The sequence below is a fragment of the Mesoplodon bidens genome, assembly GCF_964165515.1.
Source record: "Mesoplodon bidens genome assembly, chromosome: 10".
NCBI classification, from domain to species: Eukaryota; Metazoa; Chordata; class Mammalia; order Artiodactyla; family Ziphiidae; genus Mesoplodon; species Mesoplodon bidens.
The window spans coordinates 97,467,308-97,489,914 of NC_138172.1; the positions used below are offsets into that span (position 1 = coordinate 97,467,308).

The following is a 22,607-nucleotide window of genomic DNA, read 5'->3' on the forward strand; positions in this document are numbered from 1 at the left end:
TTTTTTTTTTATTCAAACAGAAAGTCACAAAAATTATCATCATCCTCATCAGTTCACTCAGTCCCATGTAATTAATTTTTTTTTCTTCTTGATCTTTTGTTAGCACTTTTATGAATTCATCAGTTTTCCATTAGAGTTCTGAAGGGCAATACCACTTTTAAAGGAAAAAGAGGGCTGTATTAGGAGAGGCACTGGAAAACTTCTGGGGTCCTGGCAGTACTCTATATCTTGACCTAGGGGGGTTTACAGCTACAATAATTTATTAAGCTCTACATTTGTTTTATACAGCTTTCTGTACGTGTGTTATATTTCACAATAAAGAATTAATGAAATCTCTATATATTCTATTCCTGGTGCTGCAGTTTATGGGATCCCCACAGACAGATCAGCTCAGAGTGGTTGCATTTAAGCTCAGGCACCTTGGGCCGTTAAAATGCCTCAAGGTGTGAAGACCTAAGGAGGAAATGGGCAGATGCTGGAAACACAGTAACTCTCACTGCTCATTCTCTCCACTGTCCAGACTGAGATCCTTGAGTGACATGGAAAGATTTAGGGAGAACCATGAGTCATGGCCTGTGTCCTCCTGCCACTGCAAGTGCCTCCGAGGGAAATTCCTTCTCCTCCCTCTTAAACAAGATTACAGATACTGTGTTTATCAAACCGAAATTATAGGAGGCTGTTCCTATCCTAGCAGAAGTGAAAGAAGACCAACTCCCAATTATCCTCTGTTTGGAAAGCAGTTCAAGGAAGACTTCTCTCCATCAAGGCAGCTGGATGGGTTAATTACACAGTTTGCTGAGCTTCTACTATGTCCTAGACGCAACCCTTATTTTTCAGCTCCACATTTTAAAACATTCATTTCGTTTTTATTTTTTCATTCCTGATAGGAAAAACATTTTCCTTTTACAAAGATTCAGATTTCTGATTCTCAAAAAGATTTCCAAGTGCCCCACATGGTTTAAGGATCAGGGTTTTTCTAAGAATATATATTTCAACTACGGTCCATGAAGATACACACACACACACCTCATCCCAAAACTGAACCTTATGGCTGAGAGATGATGAAGGGGAAGTGAAAAACTGGCCAGTACTAACCAACCCAAAGCCCAGGCAATTTTTTTTCCCCAAAAAATCTGATTTCTGAGCTTTGCATCTAAGCTGTTTAAAGGCCACATTGCCTAAGTACCAGTTTTCCTCATTTTGGGGAAACAAGCAAAGCATATGGCTCCAGGGACCTTCACAAACTGCTGCTGAGAAGTGGAGCCAGGCACCTTTGGTGGCTTCAAGATTATCAAAGTAGCAACATATTAGATTAGTTTAAAGGAGGAGGATGAGGTAGTGGGGTAGAGGGGTAGAAACACAAGTTAAATCAACAGCAGGACTAAAGTTGTAGATTACAGACAATGAAGGATCACCCATTTCTACCATTTTGCCCCAGTAGGAAACACCCGACAAACATCTACCCATCACTTAAGACTCCACCCAAAGTTTACCTTCTCCCTCCTTCGTGCCTTCACCAGACCCATTCAGTATTCTACCAGAGTTGCTGCAACATTTTACAGGACTGTACTGTTGGGTGTGCCTTCCTAGACTGTGGGCTCCTTGAGGACGGGACCATACTTTATGCATCTTCAAAGTTCCAGCTAATGCATAGTATGAGCTCCATAAATGTTATCCTTGACTGCATGGATAACTGATGGATTCCATGAATATAGATTTGGCTTTTCCAGCTGCTATGATGCCACCCTTAAGTGAGGAAAAGCATCTCAGCCTCTGCCAGAGTTTACCCACTGTTTTTTGTTTTTGTTTTTGTTTTGTTTACAGGCTGCATTGGGTCTTCATTTCTGCGTGTGGGCTTTCTCTAGTTGCGGCGAGTGGAGGCTGCTCTGTGGCGCACGGGCTTCTCATTGCGGTGGCTTCTCTTGTTGTGGAGCACGGGCTCTAGGCGCATGGGCTTCAGTAGTTGTGGCTCGTGGGTTCTAGAGCGCAGGCTCAGTAGTTGTGGCGCACGGGCTTAGTTGCCCTGCGGCATGTGGGATCTTCCTGGACCAGGGTTCAAACTCGTGTCCCCTGCATTGGCAGGTGGATTCTTAACCACTGCACCACCAGGGAAGTCCCTACCCACTGTTTTTAACTTCTCTTTTCAGGCTCAAGAAGCTGTGAATTCCTTAATGTCATACACTGGCCTGAGAACGTCGTGTATTCTTTAAGCAGAGTTATGAGAACGGAGAACTTGCTCAGCCGACTAAAACACTGGAATTGTCCTTTTCAAGACCCAGAGCTCCAACATTCCTTGGCTTAACAGACAGAAGCACCTGGGAAAATGTGGGCAAGGGTGAGTAGTGATGGAAAAACCAGGCATTTCGTGTGCGTCCAACTCAACTCAGACAAATTCCTTTGAAACAGTAATGCAAATGGCATTCCTTTCCCACCCAGGACTGCAGCTAACACTTGAAATTGAAAGGTTGATTTTAGGCCACCACATTTTGCTCTGTTAAGTGAATCTTTTTACATGGGTATGCTGATGCCCACGGGAAATCCTGTTCCATTCAGAAATCTCAGGGGAAGCAGTCTTGTGGGATAGAGGTAGAATATTCCAGCTAGCATAACTAGTGCCCAAGTCTGGAGGTTACAGTTCTGAACTTCCAGAAGCTGATCACCTAGGTTACCGATTAGCCAGTTCTCTGGTGCCTCCTTTCTCTGTCTGCCAGTCATCTCTGAACCATTCCTTTTCCGCTCAGCCATTCCCCAAGAAAACCACCTTGGCCTGGGGTGGAGGTTAGGGTTAAAAGAGTCAACTCTCCTGTCGGACCAAGGCTTCCTAAAGGTTTCATGGAAGCTAAGTAGGAGAAGTGATGTGTAATTGCACCTATTAATTGCCTTCTATTGGAGACGGGCCGCGGGGCCTCGCGTGGTGACCTTGGGGACAGAACTGGCTTTAGCCTCACTGCTATGTGAGTGTGAGCCACTTACTGGAGGCTTTTGAATCTCTGTTTTCAAATTTATAAAATGGTGATAGAAGGATTGTCTTGAGGATGAAATGAGAAAGTGCACATAAAGTAACTCGTGCTCGACAGAAAGAAAGTTAATTCCCTTATGTGTTGAGATCTGTAATCCGTTGTGTGTGTCACGTGGAGAACTAACCATCAACATAAATCAGAAAGCACCAGGCAGCCCCGTCAATCCAAACAGGGCCCTATTTCATTTACAGAGAAAGGCTGTAAGTTAAGCAAAAGGACAAATGTTTTCTTAAAACATTTTGGTAAGTAATAAAAGGATTTTCCTGGAAGCCTTTAAAAACCAGTAAGATTGTCATATCACTGTAGTGTTTTAAAGTAATGATCCCTTAAAAATTCCTCCTAGTCTTAGGATTCTATGACAAAAATCTGTCACAGAACTGGACATTTTGAGGCTTCAACCAAACCAAAGTATGAATTCAAACTGGAGCAGATTACATTTATTTGTGATTCCTCAGGTCATTCAGTGTGAATATTAACTTCTTAATGGAGAGTGAAACAAAAATCACCTCTTCTCATTTTTTTATACCTACTCAACCAGTTTTACTAAACTGAGACAAAAGCAGAGGAAGGAAAGAAGGAAGGAAGGAAGGAGGGAGGGAGGGAGAGAGGAAGGAAGGAAACAAGGAAGGAAGGAAGGAAGAGGGAGAGAGAGAGGGAGAGAGAGGGAGGGGAGATAGCATTCTCTAAAGCAAGCCAGTATTTCATTTCATTTGAGTCGCTGCAGTGAATATTAGCTCCGTGGTATTTCAAATACATGTTGCTTCTCAACTTTTGGTGCCCTAGACCTGAAAACCGGACAGTGCTACCACCTGGAATCCTCAATTTGCTTTGGAATTATCTATGTTCAGAGTCCAAGGGTCCTCTAAGATCATTAATTCCATCACTTCTGCATAGTTTTTCCCTCCTTACTGAACTTTATTTAAATATTCCATGCACACACACACTTACATGTAACTGTATACTAGACTACGTAGAATGTAACTATTTGACAATTGCTAGTATCTCCTATTAAAAAGGAGCATTTATTCCCAGTTGTCAGTGCTTCCTAAGGCTATATTCCTCCTGCTCTTTGCGGGGCAGTGTGCTGGTTAAACATATGGCTGTGAAGCCATACTGCCAGCTTTGAATCCCAGCCCTGCCACTGACAGTAGGAGGACCTTGAACAGGTTACTTAACCTCTCTGTGCCTCAGTTTCTTCATCTGTAAAGTGGGGGTGAGAATAGCACCTACCTTGAGGGGATGTTTTGGTGATGAAGTATGTAAATAGCTTAAAAGTTGTGTTTCGCACATACCAAGCCCTCCAATGAGACCTGGAGCTCCAGAGCACAGAAGACAAACAAGTCTCTGCAGCTAAAGGAAACCGTAGAGGGGGAAGATGGGAGAAGCAGAGAGTAAGGGAAGGCCTGGAGAGAGAATGGGCCTTTAAGAGTCGAACTTAGGCTGACGTGGCTGTTCTCCTGAGCCCCCTCGGGCTTCGGTTTTCTGGTTCTAGGAGAAGCAACGGAGACACCGTGAGTGCATGGCCAGAAACATCGTTTGGGGAAACCTGTGCTACATTCATAGATACTCTTAAAAGAAAGCCCCTTACAAAAAAGCTCCGCAAATAACAGCAAGCCCCGAGGTAACCATGAAAATGTCAAGCCCTGAGGAGAAAGTGGAGAGCACAGGCCCCACCTGGAGGGCCACCTGGAGGGCCAGCTGAGGGTCACCAGCGGACGACCTTCTTCCGCCATACAGCGGGAATCGGCACGTGTGAAGGCAGCTGGTCTGGCCCGCAGACCCACTGTGCCCTCCCACCTCGGTAGCCTGACCCCAGCCATAATAGGGGTGTTTACACCACAGGAATCTGCAGCTTCTTTTTGTTTCATGTTTAGAAAGCTGGTAGTTAAACGTTCCCCGACGCACTGCTGGGGAAGATACAAAGGCTGGCTCGGAAAAACTGAAAGAAAAATGCCTTAAACTGCAAAGCTTTTTCTTTGGCATTCCTTACCCTTCCCCTCTGTATGAAGGCAGGAAGCTGGCCGTTGGACATGGTCTGTTAGGGTGTACCTAAAGAAGAAAAGCCACACTGACCTCTTGCTTCACAGAGGGCCAGAAAAGTGCTGACTGACGGAACTTGAAAATGGCATCCTTTTCCCATGAAATATAAGTTCACTCCAGGCCCAACACAGGTGTCACACGGAGGACCTATAGGCTTGTGATGACCGTCCTCAAAAGGGAAATGCAACGAAATGCGGTCGTTCACCTACTCCTTTTACACCGCTTTAAAAATATGATTATTTCGACATATTTTAGAGAATATGAAAACTGTCTACTGAGACTTATTACCTTACCTCCTTGCATCTAAAAGACCGTTTAACCTGTTCAGATTTCTGGGTGTTTCTTGAGAGCAAAGATGGAAGAATAGGGACTGAAATGAAGAAGTGCCTCGACATCTGCCTTGATTAGTCTGCTGGGGCTGCCATTACAGAGTTCCGCAGCCCAGGGGATGCAACAGAACTGTATGTTCTCGCCGTTCTGAAGGCAGAAAGTCCAGGGTCAAGCTGTCAGCAGGTGTGGTTTCTTCTCAGGCCTCGCTGCTTGGCTGGTAGTTGGCTGTCTTCTCCCCGTGTCCTCACACGGTCTCCCCTCTGTGTGTGCCTGTGTCCTGACCTCTTCTATAAGGACACCAGTCTTACTGGAGTAGCATCCACTCTAACGACCTCATTTAACTGAATCACCTCTTTAAAGACCTCATCTCCAGACACGGTCCCATTCTGAGATACAGGGAGTTGGGACTTCAACCTATGAATTTGGAGGGGGACATGAGCCCATTAACCGACTAAGCATAAGCATTATTTATCCACAGGGCAGATTTGATTTAACAACCTCACAGGTCGAGTTCCCAGGGAAGCAAACTCTGGATAGATGGAGACTGGTGTGCAGGGGGTTACAGGGAGTGCTCTCAGGAATACATACGAGCAGCAAAGGAAGCAGGATTAAGCAGAGGGAGAGCTGGACCACAGTGCCGTCACAGTAGAGGCCCCAGCTCATCACACAGACCCTCTGGGGGGGCCCTTCAGAGTGGTCTGGAACCAAGGCAAGGCGGTGGACTAGTCACAGGACGTGGGCTGCCCCAGGGAGGAGGCATGACCTGCCTGAGAGGCTGTCTTCGGTTGAGGATGGTCTCAGGAGGGCTCGGTTGAGAGCTGCCAGTGGCCGAGTCTTCAGACATTGACAGAATGATTGCTCGGTCTCAAGTGGGGCTTCTGGTCAGTGCACTGCAGTGTCCACAGCCATACACGTGAACAGAAGTTCCCTAAGTGCATGGAAGAATTTACCGTCATCTTCTTAAGAAATTTCTCATTATGTCTCTCAGTAGGTTAAAAGGTGACCTATTCTGAACCCTAAAACATTGAGCCTAATTCTGGACACGTAGAGAAAGCCAAGCAGGATGGTGAGTGAGTGAGTGGCTTAGTGGGAAAAGGATGGATGCTCTTTGGAGCCAGAAAGATCTGGGTTCAAATCTCTGCCCCACTGTTTACTAACATTTCTTACCCTCTCTCAACCTCCGATTTCTCCTCTGCAAAATGAGGATAATAATACCAACTTTGTTAGACTGTTGAAAGATTTAAATAAAAAATATATACTTAGAGCATGTAGCATAAGGCTTCATACAAAGAAGTCATCCAAAAAGCATTGCTCCCTTCCCTTTCTTTCAGCAGATAGTTAGTGGGTGGTAACTGATTACAAGCCAGAAAGAGAGGTTTGATCTCCTAACTTGAAGGAGGATGTTTCTCAAATTCTGGTGTGATCTAAAGGTGCCTGAGGATACTTCTTTCCGCTGTCCTGACTGTCACCAGTTCTGTCAATGTGGAAATACACATCACATCACAAAGACCTCTCCCCCTTGCATAAATACCAAGTCTATTCCAAAACGAAAACATGCATAAATTATGTCAGTTATACAATCAAACCAATTCTCCTTTTCAAGATGTAGTTTTATTGAGGTATAAATCACTACTATAAGGCAATTTAGTGCAGACAGGAATTTTATTGGGGGATGCAGATCCCATGAGCTCGTCTGGAAAATGGGAAGCATATTCCAAGATGAAGTGTCCTGCAGGTGTAAGAGTCGCTGTGCCTGCAAAGAAGCATGCCTGGACAGAGATTTAACTTTCTCATCTAAATCAAGTCAAATTGAGCTCCCCTGGATGGTATTGTTGAAGGTTTACTGTGTTTGATTATGGATCACAAAGCCCAGAGGCACTGCAGAAATTGCACTGTCAAAGAGACACCTGACTTAGGTCCAGAAAGTAAACAGGAGCCGGAACACAGAAAGTGACCCCTGAGCTTGGACCAGCTTTCTTATCCCTACCAGACGTTTCCCCTGATTTAACACGGGGCCACGTGGTTTCCCACTGTCTTCTGTGGCTTTCTTTTCCCACAGAGAGGCCCCATTTATTCGAAAATATGAAGCTTTGGGGGTTTCTTGAAGATGGTACTTTCGCTCAGTAAAAATAAGTCAAGATGAAAACGCTATCTGTGGGAATCCATTCTGAAAAGAGATTAAACTAAGAACATGGAAAGAACAGTCTGTTTTCCCCAAATGATCAGTAGCCACCCAGACTCAATCACTTTCCATATGACCAAAAAAAAAAAAAAATTCTAGAAGAACACAACAAAAATATCACAATCACTAAGAAGTCTGAGGTGACTCTATATTCACCATCTCCACACAAACATCACGAGTGTGGGAATCAGTGAGCTTTTTGTCCTTAGACCTATTCTGAGTTCTCTTATTAATGAAGGAGGTTTCTGTCGTCATTTTCCCACAATTGTCCTTTATTCTCTTTTTAAAAATATTTCTCCGGGTTTGACCAGGGCCTTGCAACACACACAGAGTCGCCGTTACACCATAAAGAACCATGCATCCCCTATGCTTTAAGTATTATCCACAGCCCTGTCTGTCTTTTCACTGGCTCTTTGAGAGAAGCATCCTTGACAATGACATCCAGGCAAACAGTTGGTTTACATCTAGTGCTTCCTTCCAGTGTTCACATCTCTTTCTGCCTCTGTCCTATACTTGCCATTCCTCAGACACAACAGGGCTGGAAGAACACACTAGTCAGCGTCGTGTTGCAGTGAGCTGCCGTAACAAGTAAACCCTATAATTTTGGTGGTTTAGCACAATACAGTTCAGCCCTCACTCCTGTGATAGTCCGTGGCTTTCTTGGGCAGCTCTCCTCAGGATTCTGGGTTTTCTACCATGTGGCCCCAACATCTCAGGGTCTCTCCCTTCCAGCAGCATAGATAAGAAGAGAGATGGTGTGGGACCTTTTAAGGAGCAGGCCAGGAAAGTGGAGTGAATTGCTTCTACCAGCATGCTACTGGCCCAAAGAAGGCTGAGAACTAAGAAGTGCAAAGATGATAGTAGCGTTTGCCTCAGAGAGTCCTTAAATGCCCCTTGCTTTCAATCCTTTCAAGTGTTTTTTAAGTTGAGGCAACAAAGACCCAGAGAACATAAGCTACACACAGCTAATCAGTGACAGCTCAGTTCAGTGCTGGCCAAAAGGCCTCCTACCCATTCCTGTTGCTTCCAGTTAATGTATAAAAGGGCTCATAGGGCTTCCCTGGTGGCGCAGTGGTTGAGAGTCCGCCTGCTGATGCAGGGGACATGGGTCCGTGCCCCCGGTCCGGGAAGATCCTACATGCCGCGGAGTGGCTGGGCCCATGAGCCATGGCCGCTGAGCCTGCGCATCCGGCGCCTGTGCTCCGCAACGGGAGAGGCCACAACAGTGAGAGGCCTGCGTATCGCCAAAAAAAAAAAAAAAAAAAAAAAAGGGCTCATAAAATCTCAAGATACAGCTGGAGCATTGTTTCTAGAACCTTCTATCCAGGACTCCAGGGTGAGGAAGACTATGACCATCCTGCTCTGAGCCCACAATTCCAGCACAGTCCCCTCAGTCTGAGAGCTGGACAGATGATGTTTCAGGGAGCAAGTGCCAGTCCCAACCCTAATTACAGGAAATGCCTCTTGGCTCCTTAGGGATATAAAATTACTTTGCGGAAAGTCAAGAAAAATAGAAGCAGAATACCATGTAATGCTTTATTCGGAGGCCAAAGTCACCTACTAGGGCTTGTGTTTTGTGCTTGATTCTGTCAAGAGAACTTAAAGGGTGGAGACACAGAGTTTATAGGAAGAGAAATTCTGGATGGTGCCAGCCTGGTTTACAACCATCACATTGTCTTGCGGAAAAGACCCCTTGATGTCCTCCTCACGGTTGAAATCGAACATGAGAAGACACAAAGCCTTCCAAAAAAAACACCTGGAGAAGAATGAGAAAGTGGGCCCAGGGAAGGCTGGTCTCCTTGTCAGGTTCTGAAAGTTGTCTGGAGAGCAGTGCTTCACTCATGGAAAGAACTCCCGTGTGGAAATCTGGGTAAACCTTGGCCACACCTCTGACCATCTGCATGTCTATGGAACACTCAGTTAGTTATATAACTGTTTTTAAAAATTCTGACTTTACCTTCACACAGGTTCTGTATCTGGATATTTTTGCCTGAATTTTAACATTCTCATCTGGAGATCTGACACTGAGGAGTTAAAGGCTACAGATTAGTTCTCTTAGTTTCTCTAAGAATCTTAGTCAAACTATTTAACATTCTGAGGTCTCCCCTCCACCACCATAAGAGCAAGGGAGGGAAAAGAAATAAAAATAATAGCTGCCACTTGGCTGGAAATTATGGTGCTGATTTACTCTAAACATTATCACATAAAATCAAGTAACAATAATAATAAGAATTAGATTTATGGCAGTGCCAATTATATTACTTTAGCCAAAATACAATCACATTTCCAGGTTTACAGATCAGATACTAAAAATAGTACAAAATTTAATTACATGCGCCTTTATTTTACAATCTTTCTACCTCATTCTCTATTTTCTTTCTTTTTTTTTTTTTTTTTGGCTGCATTGGGTCTCCTTTGCTGCACGCAGGCTTTCTCTAGTTGTGGCGAGCGGGGGCTACTCTTCGTTGCAGTGCTCAGGCTTCTCATTGCAGTGGCTTCTCTTGCTGTGGAGCACGGCCTCTAGGCATGTGGGGTTCAATAGTTGCAGCACACGGGCTCAGTAGTTGTGGCACACGGGGTTAGTTTCTCTGCAGCATGTGGGATGTTCCCGGACCAGGGCTCGAACCCATGTCCCCTGCATTGGCAGGTGGATTCTTAACCACTGAGCCACCAGGGAAGTCCCTCGTTCTCTATTTTCCATGCTCACTGCTCCCCTTCTTTAAAAAAAATTATTCTTGTGAGTTGGGGAAATATCATGGCCATCTTATTAAGACAGTGAGGGGATTGGGTTTGTTGGCAAAGCTTGAACTCAAATCAGTGGTCAGTGTGGGGAGCAGGAAAGGTGGAGGCAGGCTAGTTAGGTGTCTTTAAGGAACTTGGAAATAAGGTCGCTTTCAGAGTGAAACTAGTAAAATGCACGGATAAAATGCATACAAACTGGCAAAAACAGGAGGATATAATTAGCCAGCTGTGCAAGTAAGCCAAGAAACTATCCAACTATATATAAAATAGAAGTGTATGGGAGCATCTCAAACTTCAGCCCCACAGATCCTGGGGTACAGTAATGAGGAGGACGTACACGTGATTTTAAGTTAATGAGTAGAAAACTAATTGGCTGCATCTTGCCTGTTTGGATGAAGTGTCAGAGTGTCACAGAAGCCCTCTGGATGGCAGAGCCCATCACCGTGAAGCATCTAGGGAAGACACAGTCTTGGCAGTGTTGACCAAAGCATTGTGGTTCTCTTGATGAAACCATCCCTATTGTGGGCAAAAGTGCCTCAAACCATTGACAGTAACATTCTAAGACCAATTAAGAGCCTTTTTTTTTAATGATTCTGTGGACACCAAGCAACCCTGTTATAATTTGGCCCCTCATGTAGTCAGCCTACTGACAGAGCTGCCTCAAAACTTTCTGGTCTACTTGCCAGTTGTATTTATTATTTTAAATTACTCTAACTATATCTGATGCTGTGAGCCAGTTCCATCTTGAGCATGCCAACAAAATCAGTTTTATGAACCTAACTGACCTTAGACCATGGTATATACGTCAAGGTAAACATCACCTTACGGGGTGCACCTGGGCAGGCAGTAATGTTACCCAGCAACAGCTCAGGCTCACTCTACACTCTTCTGGAACTGCAGCTGAACCAGCCTTGTGCAATTTTGACTGAAGCATAGATAAAGTCAAGATCAAGATGTTCTAATAATATGACTGTCTAGTGGTCTGACAAAACAATTGCCATATTGTAAGCCAGAAACAGTCCACAGAATGAAGGGATGGAAAGCACCTAAACCATTTTGACAGGCTACATGCTGATTTTCAATTACATCTGGGACCCCACCATAGACAGCTTCATCGAAGATACTAAGGTCATTGACACGTAATGTTTTCCAGGTTTTTTCACACCTTATCCAATTGCAGTAATTGTTAGGTGATAAATACAGTGACAGCTCATTACAAAGTTCAGCTTCCAGAAGCTGAAAGGTTAAGTGGCACCTCTCACCTGCTGGGTGGTGGGTTAGCATCTAACCCCTGTCCCTTCTCCCTACTGCTATACAGTAGGTCCTTCTCCATTCTCCACCCCACAACTCTGTCTGGAATCTTGTGCACTCAAGGCTTTAGATTTTACACAAACCTGTTGAAGTGAAAATAAAGTCAAAAGGTTCTACTACCGAACCTCAGGGATATATAGGGCAGTACATAAAGTGCAGAGATGCAGGGGATAAAGAATATGGCCTGAAAACTCGAGAGCATTATCCCTAGTCTCTACAGGTGTTTTATTAGTGTGGGTACCTGTTTCTGTCTGTCTGCCTGTCTGTCTGCCTGTGTGTGTAGGGAGAAGGGTTTGTATACTCTGTGACCTCATGCCAGCTTGTCATACACATATAAACCTATCTCTACAGATGTTAACTACTTGGTGTTTTTAAACAGCTTTATTGAAGTATAATTGACATACAATAAACTACACATAGTTAAACTGTACGTTTCGATAATGCTGACATACACGTACAGCTGTAAAACCGTCACGACAACCAAGCTAATGAACATATCCATCACCCCTCCCCCAATCTCCTCTTGCTTCTTTATAATCCCACCTCTGCCCCGCCCTACTCCCATCCCAGAAAACCACTGGTCTCCCATCTGCCATTGCACATTAGTTTGCAATTCCTAGAAATGTATATAAATGAAGCATACAGTACCTACCCTTTTCTCTGGCTCCCTTTACTCAGCAAAATTAAAATCTTTGCATAGATATGTGTTTTCTTTTCTTTTGGTTAAATAAATACCTAGGAAGGAATGATTAGGTCATATGGTAAGTCTATGCCTAACTTTCTAAGAAATTGGGTTCCAAAGTGGTTGTACCATTTTACAGTCCCATCAGCAGTATATGAGAGTTCCAGTTCCTACAACACTTGCCAACATTTGGTATGGTCATATTTTTCTTCTAATTTTAGCCATTCAAAGAGATGTATAGCGGTATTTTACCATGGTTTTACTTAGCATTTCCCTAATGACAAATGATGTTGAACATCTTTTCATGTGCTTATTTGTCATCTATATGTCTTCTTTTTTTTATTTTACATCTTTATTGGAGTATAATTGCTTTACAGTCGTGTGTTAGTTTCTGCTTTATAACAAAGTGAATCAGTTATACATATACATATGTTCCCATATCTCTTCCCTCTTGCGTCTCCCTCCCTCCCGCCCTCCCTCTCCTACCCCTCTAGGTGGTCACAAAGCACCGAGCTGATCTCCCTGTGCTATGCGGCTGCTTCCCACTAGCTATCTATTTTACGTTTCGTAGTGTATATATGTCCATGCCACTCTCTGACTTTGTCACAGCTTACCCTTCCCCCTCCCCATATCCTCAAGTCCATTCTCTAGTAGGTCTGCGTCTTTATTCCCGTCTTACCCCTAGGTTCTTCATGACATTTTTTTTCTTAAATTCTATATATATGTGTTAGCATACGGTATTTGTCTTTCTCTTTCTGACTTACTTCACTCTGTATGACAGACTCTAGGTCCATCCACCTCATTGCAAATAGCTCAATTTCATTTCTTTTTATGGCTGAGTAATATTCCATTGTATGTATGTGCCACATCTTCTTTATCCATTCATCCGATGATGGACACTTAGGTTGTTTCCATCTCCTGGCTATTGTAAATAGAGCTGCAATGAACATTTTGGTACATGACTCTTTTTGAATTATGGTTTTCTCAGGCTATATGCCCAGTAGTGGGATTGCTGGGTCATATTATATGTCTTCTTTAATAAAATGTCTGTTCATGTATTTTGTCAATTTTTAAAAGGTTGTTTTCTTATTATTGAGTTTTTAGTGTTTCTTATCGATTCTAGATGTAATTATTTTGTCAGATATCTGTATTGTGAACATTTTCTTCCAGGCTTTGGCTTGTCTTTTCATTCTGTTAACATTGTCTTTGGAAGAGCAGACATTTTAAATTTTGATGAAGTCTTATTTATTAATTTGTTCTTTTATGGATTGTGCTTTTGGTGTGGTGTCTAAGAAATCTTTACCTAACCCAAGGTCACAAACATTTTCTCTTACATTTTCTTCCAGAAGTTTTATAGTTTTCAGCTTTACATGTCTCTCTGATCCATTCTGAGTTAATATTTATATGATGGAAGATATAGATTGAAGTTCATTTTTTTATGTGGATATCTAATTGTACCAACACCATTTGTTGGAAAGACCACGTTTCCCCACTAAAGTTTCTTTGCACCTTTATCAAAAATCAGTTGCCTATATATGTATTTGTTCCATTGATCTATTGGTCTATCTTGAGGCTTGAATAGTGTACCTTATAAGCCTTGAGGTCAAGTAGCATTAGTCCTCCAACTTTGTTCCTCTTTTATCTTTTTTTTGTTTTGTTTTTAAAATTTTGTTTTATTTCGTTTTTGCTATTCTAGGTCCTTTGTATTTCCATATGAGATTTAGAATCAGTTTGTCAATTTCTACAAAAAAAAAACCCCACTGAGCTTTTGATTGAGATGATGCTGAGTCTATAAATCAATTTAGGGAGAGTTCACATCTTACCAATAATTAATGTTTTGATCCATGAAGACCTCATATCTCTCCACTTCTTTAGGTCTTCCTTAATTTTCTCAGCAATGTTTTGTAGTTTTCAGTGTACAGAGAACTGTGAACACTTCTCAATCACAAACCATAAGGAAGGATGACCAATTTCTTCAAGACTAACAACTTCAAAGCACCAGAGGCTTAAGCCCCTGTATCGGTTTATGGCAATTCAATGCAGGGACTATAAAGAGGGGATGGTAGTACCTATTTCCTAGAATTGTGATCATTAGATGAGAAGGCACAAGTATGCAGTTTAATATAGCACAGGCTATGGGTCAAACTGCCTGGGTTCAAGTCCCTCACTTACAGCTGAACGAACGATCTTAGGAAATTCACGATCCATCTAGAACTCAGTTTTCTGATCAGCAAAATGCAGAAAATACTAGCACCTTCCTTATAAGTGTCCTCATGAGGGTCAAATGAGCTTGTTAAACACTTAAATTTATGTATTCTTGTCATGTAGTAAGCCACAAATAAATGTTAGCAATGGGTGTTGATTTTATCATTAATAGCACTTAAACAGCATCTGAAACATAGTAAGCACCCAATAAAGGGTAGATTTTATCATTAGCTTATACAGCTAAACTAGGCTACTTGGTTAACACGTTCAGGTATGCCTCCCTTCTGATTTGAATATCACAGGCTGAACTGAATTTTCTGGAAGGAGGTTTGTTCTTAAAAGACCTGACCCTGATACTGAACACAGACTCCCCATTCTACAATATGGATGTTGCATTTCTTTTTCTCTCATTGCTTTTAAAATCCTTAGAAAGCTAACTCCTTCATGAAGACGTATCTGCTTGCTATAGGGTAAAGAAAGGTCCAGGTTACATACTAGACTGGTTTTGTGGTGTGATATGATATCCAAGTCCAGGAACACTCTTTGCACCTCTTGTCACCCAGCACTCCTACCCTCTACCACTGCACACGTGCACACACGTGCGCGTACACACACACATGCACACAGAATCTCCCTCCTGGCTTGCTGACACAAACTGCCCAGTTGGAAACCCATTTCTGTGCTTGATGACTTTGTTCCCTATAAAATCACAAATTACCTTTGAAGGAAAAATAATCATTAACTTATTCAGGTATGTGACAGTGTAAAGTAATAGAAAGAGCCCTGGACCAGAAGAGTAAAGTTTTCTAGCTGCCTTTTTCCCTCTCTGTGTAACCTAAGATTCCACTTAAGCTCTCTGTTATACAATAAAGGGATAATGGATTTGAGCCATTCATTCAGTCAGCAAATCTTACACAGCCAGGTATTGTTTAAAGTGGAGATGTAGCAGTGAACAAAACAAAATTCCTGCTCCCACAGAGCTTATATTCAAGTCAGAGAGACAGATAATAAGCAAACACATATGTAATTGACTGTCAAGGAGTGGGACATTATAAGAATAAAAATAAAGCAGGGTAAAGAGATGGAGAATGAAAAGAAATGATAGTTTGGCGGAGTGTTAAAGAGTGTTAAAGTTCTGTCAGAGTGTTAAAGTTAAGTTCTACAGTTTTAAAGTGTTAAGTTTTGGTAGAGTGTTAAAGTTCTTTCTGAGGCGGTGGTAGTTCAGTGAAGACCTGAAGAAAGTGAGTGGTGTCACTTATAGAGAAAAAACTAGTGGTTACAAGTGGGAAGAGGGAAGGGGGAGGGGCAAGATAGGCGTAGGGGATTCAGAGGCACAAGTTACTCTGTATAAAATAAATACGCTACAAGGATATCTTGTACAGCACGGGGAACAGAGCCAACATTTCGTAATAACTTTAAATGTGTATAATCTATAAAAATTTTGCATCACTATGTTGTACACCTGAAACTAATATAATATTGTAAATCAACTATACTTTAATTAAAAAAATGAGTGAGTTATGTGACATGAGGCTAGCTGGTAGAAGAACATCCCAGACATGGGGAGTGGTCAACGCAAAGGTCATAAGGTAGACATGGGCTCGAGGAAAAGAAAACATGTTCAAGGAGAATAAAAGAGGCCCATTTGGTTGCAGGAAAGAGACAGTTGAAGGGGGGTCTAGGGGCCAAATCATACGGGGCATCGTAGGCCAGCATAGTGACTTTTGAGTGTATTCAGAGTGAGATGGGAAATCATGGGGGGTTGAAGCAGGGGAATAACAAGATCTGACTTATTCTAGAAAAATCACTGGGGCTGGTGTGCCGAGTGCCAACTGTAGGGTGGCCAGAGAACAGCAGGAGGCAGAAGGAGCTGTTGCTATGGTGCAGGACAGAGAGCTCTGTGGCTTAGACTAGCAGTGGTGAAAAGAGGTAATGAAATGGGTGTTTGGAACATTTGTTAAACAGTTAGGTGTAGGGTGTGGGTTACATGTTGTGGAATAAGAAAGGAGTAAAGTATGATTTCGAGACTTTGGCCTGTGCAAAAAGAGGCTGCCATTTACTGAGATATAGAAGCCTGGAGAAGAAGCAGTTTTGAGGGGGCACCCCAAGACTTTGTTTCGGACGCGTGAAGTTGTGGTTGCCCATTAGATGGCCAAGGGGCCGGTCAAGTAGGCGGCTGGATATACAAGGCTGGGCAGCAGGGGAGCAATCAGGGCTAGAGATTCACTTGTGGGGCCATCAGCGTCTGCCTGGTAATGAAATTTATGGCACCGGGTAAGGGCACCCACGTGGTGACTGTTGCTGGAAAAGAGAAGAGTCCCAACAAGAAGAGGAGAATCTAAGAAAAGAGTGAAATGGGATAGCCAGTGGGGCAGAGGAAAAAGCTGGAGAGCACAGTAACACGGAAGCCTGATTTTAAAAGATTTTCAAGGAGGGAGTGAGCAAAGGCTGCTGTGAGGCTTAAGATGACATTTTTAATCTCTACGGTTCATTACTGGATTAAATGAGATGAACAGCCGGAACAGTGTATTAGGGTACTTTGGGCTGCTGGACGAGTACCAGAAATCTCACGTAAAAGTAGCTTAAACAATCAGAACATTTATTATGTCACATGATATAACTCTGGAAGGAGAGTAGTTCTAAGTTTGGTCAATTCATTGACTCAAAGATGGCATCAAGGCCCAAGATCCCTTCATCTTTGGGCTCCACTTTCCTTATGGTAGCAAGAGGGTTGCTGCAGCTCTGGATGTCACAGCCCTCACAGTGTCCAGAGGTGGGGTAAAGGGAAGAGCCTTTTATTGTGTCTCCTTTTTTATGAGTGAGGAAATTTTACTAGCAGCCCCTCTGATGAACTCCCTTTCCAGCTAATGCAGAACACGTCACGCACTCATGCCTAAGCTCATCTTAGCAGGAAGAATGAAATAAATCAATATTCACATCTTGGGGCTGAGGAACAGCCCAGAGTCTCTTGAAGGACATGGCTACTCTGAGGGTGAAAACAGAATTCTGTGAGAAAGAAGGGCTTGTAAGAGGGGTTCTTCGTCCGAGGACTGATACCGTCTGCAGCGCAAGTGCTTGGCATCCCCAACATGCCCGTCTTTCCTCCACAGCGATGACACAAATATTTATGAATAAATATGCATTATCTCTCAGCCAAGCTGAAGAGATTTTTCTCCTCGGAGTGCTGTTCAAGTAACTATTGAAACACTCACCTTTGCCTACCATAGCATCATAGATCTGGGGATCAGAAGAGGCCTTGAAGGTCTACATATCCTCAATATAAAGTCACCATGACTTGCGTATTAGACAAGGTCCCAGCTAGAAATATATGATATATCCAAATTATCCTAATTTAACAGGAACTCAGAGGATTTGATGCCAGAACCAGCTACGAGTGAGGGCTGGGCAGAGCAAACCCACAGGGTGGTATGGCCGCCAGGGCTGGTACTTGAGGCCTCCCTGGCAGGAGGCCAAGCACACTGAAGAGCGGCCACCGAACTAGAGCTGAGCCTTTGTCGGGGGCCCAGCCAGCCCGTAGCAACCTTGCAGGATGAGGGAACACAGGGAATCAACACCCTGACCTCACCTCCTCCCTCCCTCCAACTAGAAGCCAGAGGGCAAGGAAGCCCATCCGTGGAGTCCCTACGGGTGAGAGTCTGGGCCACAGAGAAGGGGAGAGAAGGGTGGAGACGGTTCTGGAAGGGCGAATAGAGGATATCCAGCCTGCCCTGTAAGGGAAGACCAGCCACTCCGAAGCCACTCATTTCACCTTGGGACAGCTCTGACTGCTGGAAAGTTCCCCGTCAACCTGGCGGTCCATACAAAACAGGTCTAACTTCTCGTCTCCATGATGGTGCTTTAGTTAGAGGACAGCAGCCCACACATCTCACAGCCAAGTGCTGGCACGAAAGTCACTGAGACTTTAGCTTAGTCCTTGACCCCAGCATCCAGTGGAAGTTGAAAGTCAGGGTCTACATCTATGGTTCTCAACCAGGGGTGATATTGGCCCCCAGGCAATGTCCGGAGCCATTTTTCATTGTCACGACCTGGGGGAAGGGATGCTACTGGCACCTAGTGGGTAGAGGCCAGGGATGCTTCGAAACATCCTACAACACACAGGACAGTCCCCCACGAGATGATGCGACCCCAAATGTCACCAGTGCCGAGGATGAGACACTCAACAGGAACTGTCTGTGCAAGGCTGTCACTGTAAGACGGTCCCCCGGAGCCCCACCCTCAAGTTCCCCCAGTGTACCTGGGCTGAAGCTTTATTTTCATGGTGAGCTAATAAAAAAAGAGCACTAGGGCCCTGTGAGAGCAGGGAGGGGGGAGAGGCATTAGTGGGGTTAGAGGAGCAGGGGTGAGGCGGGTGAAAGGAGAAGAAGGGCCCTTGCTTGCATTGGAATGGCCACTGTTGCGTTTCCCCTCGGTCAGTACCCCTGCTTCTGAGCTCCCGGTGGGTGGGGAGGGGTGCGGTGAGCGGACCAGCGCCAGCCGCCGGGCAGCGTGCAAACCGTCATCACATCGCACGTTAGCTTTGGGCAGGCAAGCATGTAAACAAGAAGACCAGCCACAAGAAACATAAGAAAGGAATAAAAGTTGGTTGGTCTGCCGTCAGGAACAGATTGTTGGAATATTCCAACCCCAGTCCAAAAGGAACAAGCAACAGTAACAGCTAGGAGACCGCATCCGACCTTCAGATACACGAAGCCCGCGTTTTCCTCGTGCCGACCATTTCCAAGAGGACCGGCCGCTGGCAGCCCCCTCTGTTTTGACGAAGGCCTAGCACCCATGTGAGGACTGAAAAATATAAAAATGTCCACTGTGACCCTGAATCCAGAGCAGGCGAGCTTAGCTTCTGCTAAAGGTCAGCAAGTGTATTTTGATAAACATTTGCTGTCAAACAGCAACTCCTCCTTTATCTGGCATCTATAGATCAATCAGAAATATTGTATTGTAACTGTGTCTTCCAGGTACCTGACTCTACCTTAGTTAAGAATAACCTTACTGATGTAATCGTTGGGGGTAAAAAGTTTTCTAAAAGTTATACATGTCCTTTGCTCCAAGAAACAAAGTATATTGACAATAATTCTACCTTTTAAAGTGACTCGGGACAATTACCATAATGTAGTAATAAGAAAAAAATAAAATGTCTTCAGACTTAGGAGCAGTTTTCCCAGGCACTAAATGAACCCAGACCGTGCTTTATTTTTTATGTGTTTTTTTGGCTCTTGGGCAAACTCTCCATGGTTCCCCTTCATCCTCCATTCGGAGAGCTGCCAGCTGTTACCCTTTACTTCTATCACCAGGCCTGTCCACTTATCATCCCTGCCTTCCAGTAACTGCTGCTGTGGGTTAGGACACTTCTCAGATGCTCAGATTTGGGCAGCATTCTGAAATCCCCCGGGAGCTTAAGAAATTATCCAGCCTGGGTTCCATCTCCAGAGTTGTGAAAGCATTAGTCTAGGGCATGGCCTGGGCATAGGGATAGATGAAAACTCCCCAGATGATTCTGTTGTACTACCAAGGCTAAGAACCACTGTGATGGGAAATTTGATAGCCTATCCTGTCCTAATGAGGCATAAAATGAGAGTGAATTGTGATCTGAGACGTTTGCCTATGAATAAGCTTTAGCAAATGAACTTTTGGGGCATGTATTTTAGAGGTCTTTGGGTCTCACTTTCTCATTTTTAGCTGTGCTCCAGGGAAGTGACTCAAGCTAGAGAAAGGTAGGATGAATCAGTGGTTAAGTACTCAGAGTCTAGAGTTCAAATACCTGGGTTCAAAGTTGACTCTGCCACTTGCTGTGTGACCTTGGGCAAATGTCTTAACCTTTCTGGGCCTTGGCCTCATCAATAAAGTTTGGAAGGATTAAGTGGGTCAGTGCACACAGAGGACTGAGAACGGAGCCTGGCACATAACAACACTCAACATTGTCAGTGTTATCAGTTCAGGGTTTGGCAAGAGACACATGTTAAACACTTCAGATGGTCAAGGTGTTGAGATGGAGTTGTGGGCAGGGTTAAGGGAGCAAACCTGGGGTGTCGTGGCATCCAGAGACTGGCCGCGGTGGGAAGTTGTAAATAGCCTAGTCTGGAAGGGGGAGGGCAGTAATGTTACTAGAATACAGTGGAAGCTGAGGCTGTAGAGAGACATGGCAACTGCCAAAGAGGAGACACAGAAGCAGGGACGGAGCAGGGAAGAAATGCCACGACCTCTCTCTCCTTCCAACCTCTGAATCCAGGGAGAAGCCAGGGGGCAGAGGGGAAGCAGCCCTCAGGGGTCAGCCTCCCAGGGCACAGAGCTGAGCAGAAAAGGGGGGAGAATGAATCTGAGTGGGTAGGGAGGCAAACGGAGAAAAACCAGCACACGTATCTGTTATTATTATTACCTGAGCTGCGAAGTCACCAGAGAAAGTCCCTGTTGCCCTACCTGGATGAACTTGACATGGCATCAGCTGTAGAATCAGAAAGAGAATTGCCCCTCAAACCACACTCATTCTGGGAGAAAGGTGCCATCACTACAGACCTTTCGTGCCAAATTGAGATGGCTACACATGGCTGTGGGCAAAAGTCCAATTTCTAAAAAGTATCCTAAGCTCTTTGGGTGCTTCAGGGCTCAGGGCAAAGCCCCTCCTCCCTATGGACTAGTTCTTGCTCCTGTCTGAGTCCTTTTCTCACTTGCTCACCCTGGTCTGTTTCCCATCCCCTGCACCTGTGCTTCAGAAAACAGAGCTCCTGGCTCTCTCCCTTTGCAAACTGAAACACGTTCCTGAGCCTGACCAGCAGCATACTCTGGAATGTCTTCCTCCGTCTCTTCCCCAGCCCCAAACACCACCTCTTGCTTCTCACTCATGAATGTTGACCTTTTGTCCAATAAAGACTCTAGTCTTCCAACTGCCCACTTTCTACTTAAGTAGCCATCCTCCGATGTGTTTACATTTGACCTACAAAACAGCCCTTGGAGTCTCACTACCTATGAGTACTGAGCTGCTTAAATAGAAGCAGAAGCCCCTATCTGCCAGCGGCTTCTAGGCAGAGTGCTCAGGGTGACTTTCCCCATAGACATCTACGCAGTGTGACAGATTCCTCTCCATGTTTTGCCGCTGCCCCGTATTGCAAATGAAAATGATTAACTTGTAGATTCACGCCTGGGTGCATCTGGAACATTCTGATTCTGTGCTGATACACAGGCTCCGTTGCACTGGAGACCCTGCCATGACCCTGTCCTCATTTGCATCATCATGTTTTCTCCAGATCCTATAACTAGATATTCCTTGACCGGATTTAATTGAACGATTCATCCTCATTACTCCCTTATGTTCAGTCCAAATTCCTTTGGATTCTTGCTTTCCATCACATACACACTGTACTATCATAATAGCCACTGTTTGGCTCTGTTCCCCCTCGGGAGCCTGGCAAATGTTACCATTGGGCTCTTCTGAATAAAGAGAGAAGATGAAACCCCTCCTGTTCCTCTCCCAGGACATAGGTACCTGTAAGCAAAAGCATCACAGGGGTGGTGCCAATGCCCCAAGAAAGAGCTGGATTGAAGTTAAGAGAGGCCTGGTGAGATTTGAGTGGGCAGGATTTTGACCACTGACTCGGGGTCAGAGTGTGCTAGAAACATTAAGAGCAGAAATAGCAGCACTCATAGACACATAGGCCCTAGGTGTTCAATAGATCCTGACCCTTAAGGAGCTTACATTTTAGATAAGGAGGGAGGGCACAGCGCGCACACACACACACACACACACACTACTAATAATGCAGGCTAGCATAGGATGAATGCCAATTAAATAGTATATAAATAATAATGATTGAATTGCATTTTAAATATCTGTAATGGGACTTCCCTGGTGGCACAGTGGTTGAGAGTCCGCCTGCCGATGCAGGGGACACGGGTTCGTGCCCCGGTCCGGAAAGATCCCACATACCACGGAGCGGCTAGGCCCGTGAGCCATGGCCACTGAGCCTGCACGTCCGGAGCCTGTGCTCCACAACGGGAGAGGCCACAACAGTGAGAGGCCTGCGTACCGAAAAAAAAAAAAAAAAAAAAATCTGTAATGTAAGCATTTCCCTTAATCAAGGTTGGT

General features: G+C 44.4%; 1 protein-coding gene across 1 annotated transcript in view; it reads left to right on the top strand.

The window, feature by feature from the left end:
• Nucleotides 1–22,607, top strand: part of NEDD9 (neural precursor cell expressed, developmentally down-regulated 9) — a 296,654-nt gene that overhangs the window by 177,751 nt on the left and 96,296 nt on the right. The window contains exon 6 of the mRNA XM_081245729.1: nt 2,148–2,335. Coding sequence (XP_081101855.1) covers nt 2,324–2,335 — 12 coding nt within the window. The 5' untranslated portion in view covers nt 2,148–2,323. The remainder of the gene's footprint in view (nt 1–2,147; nt 2,336–22,607) is intronic.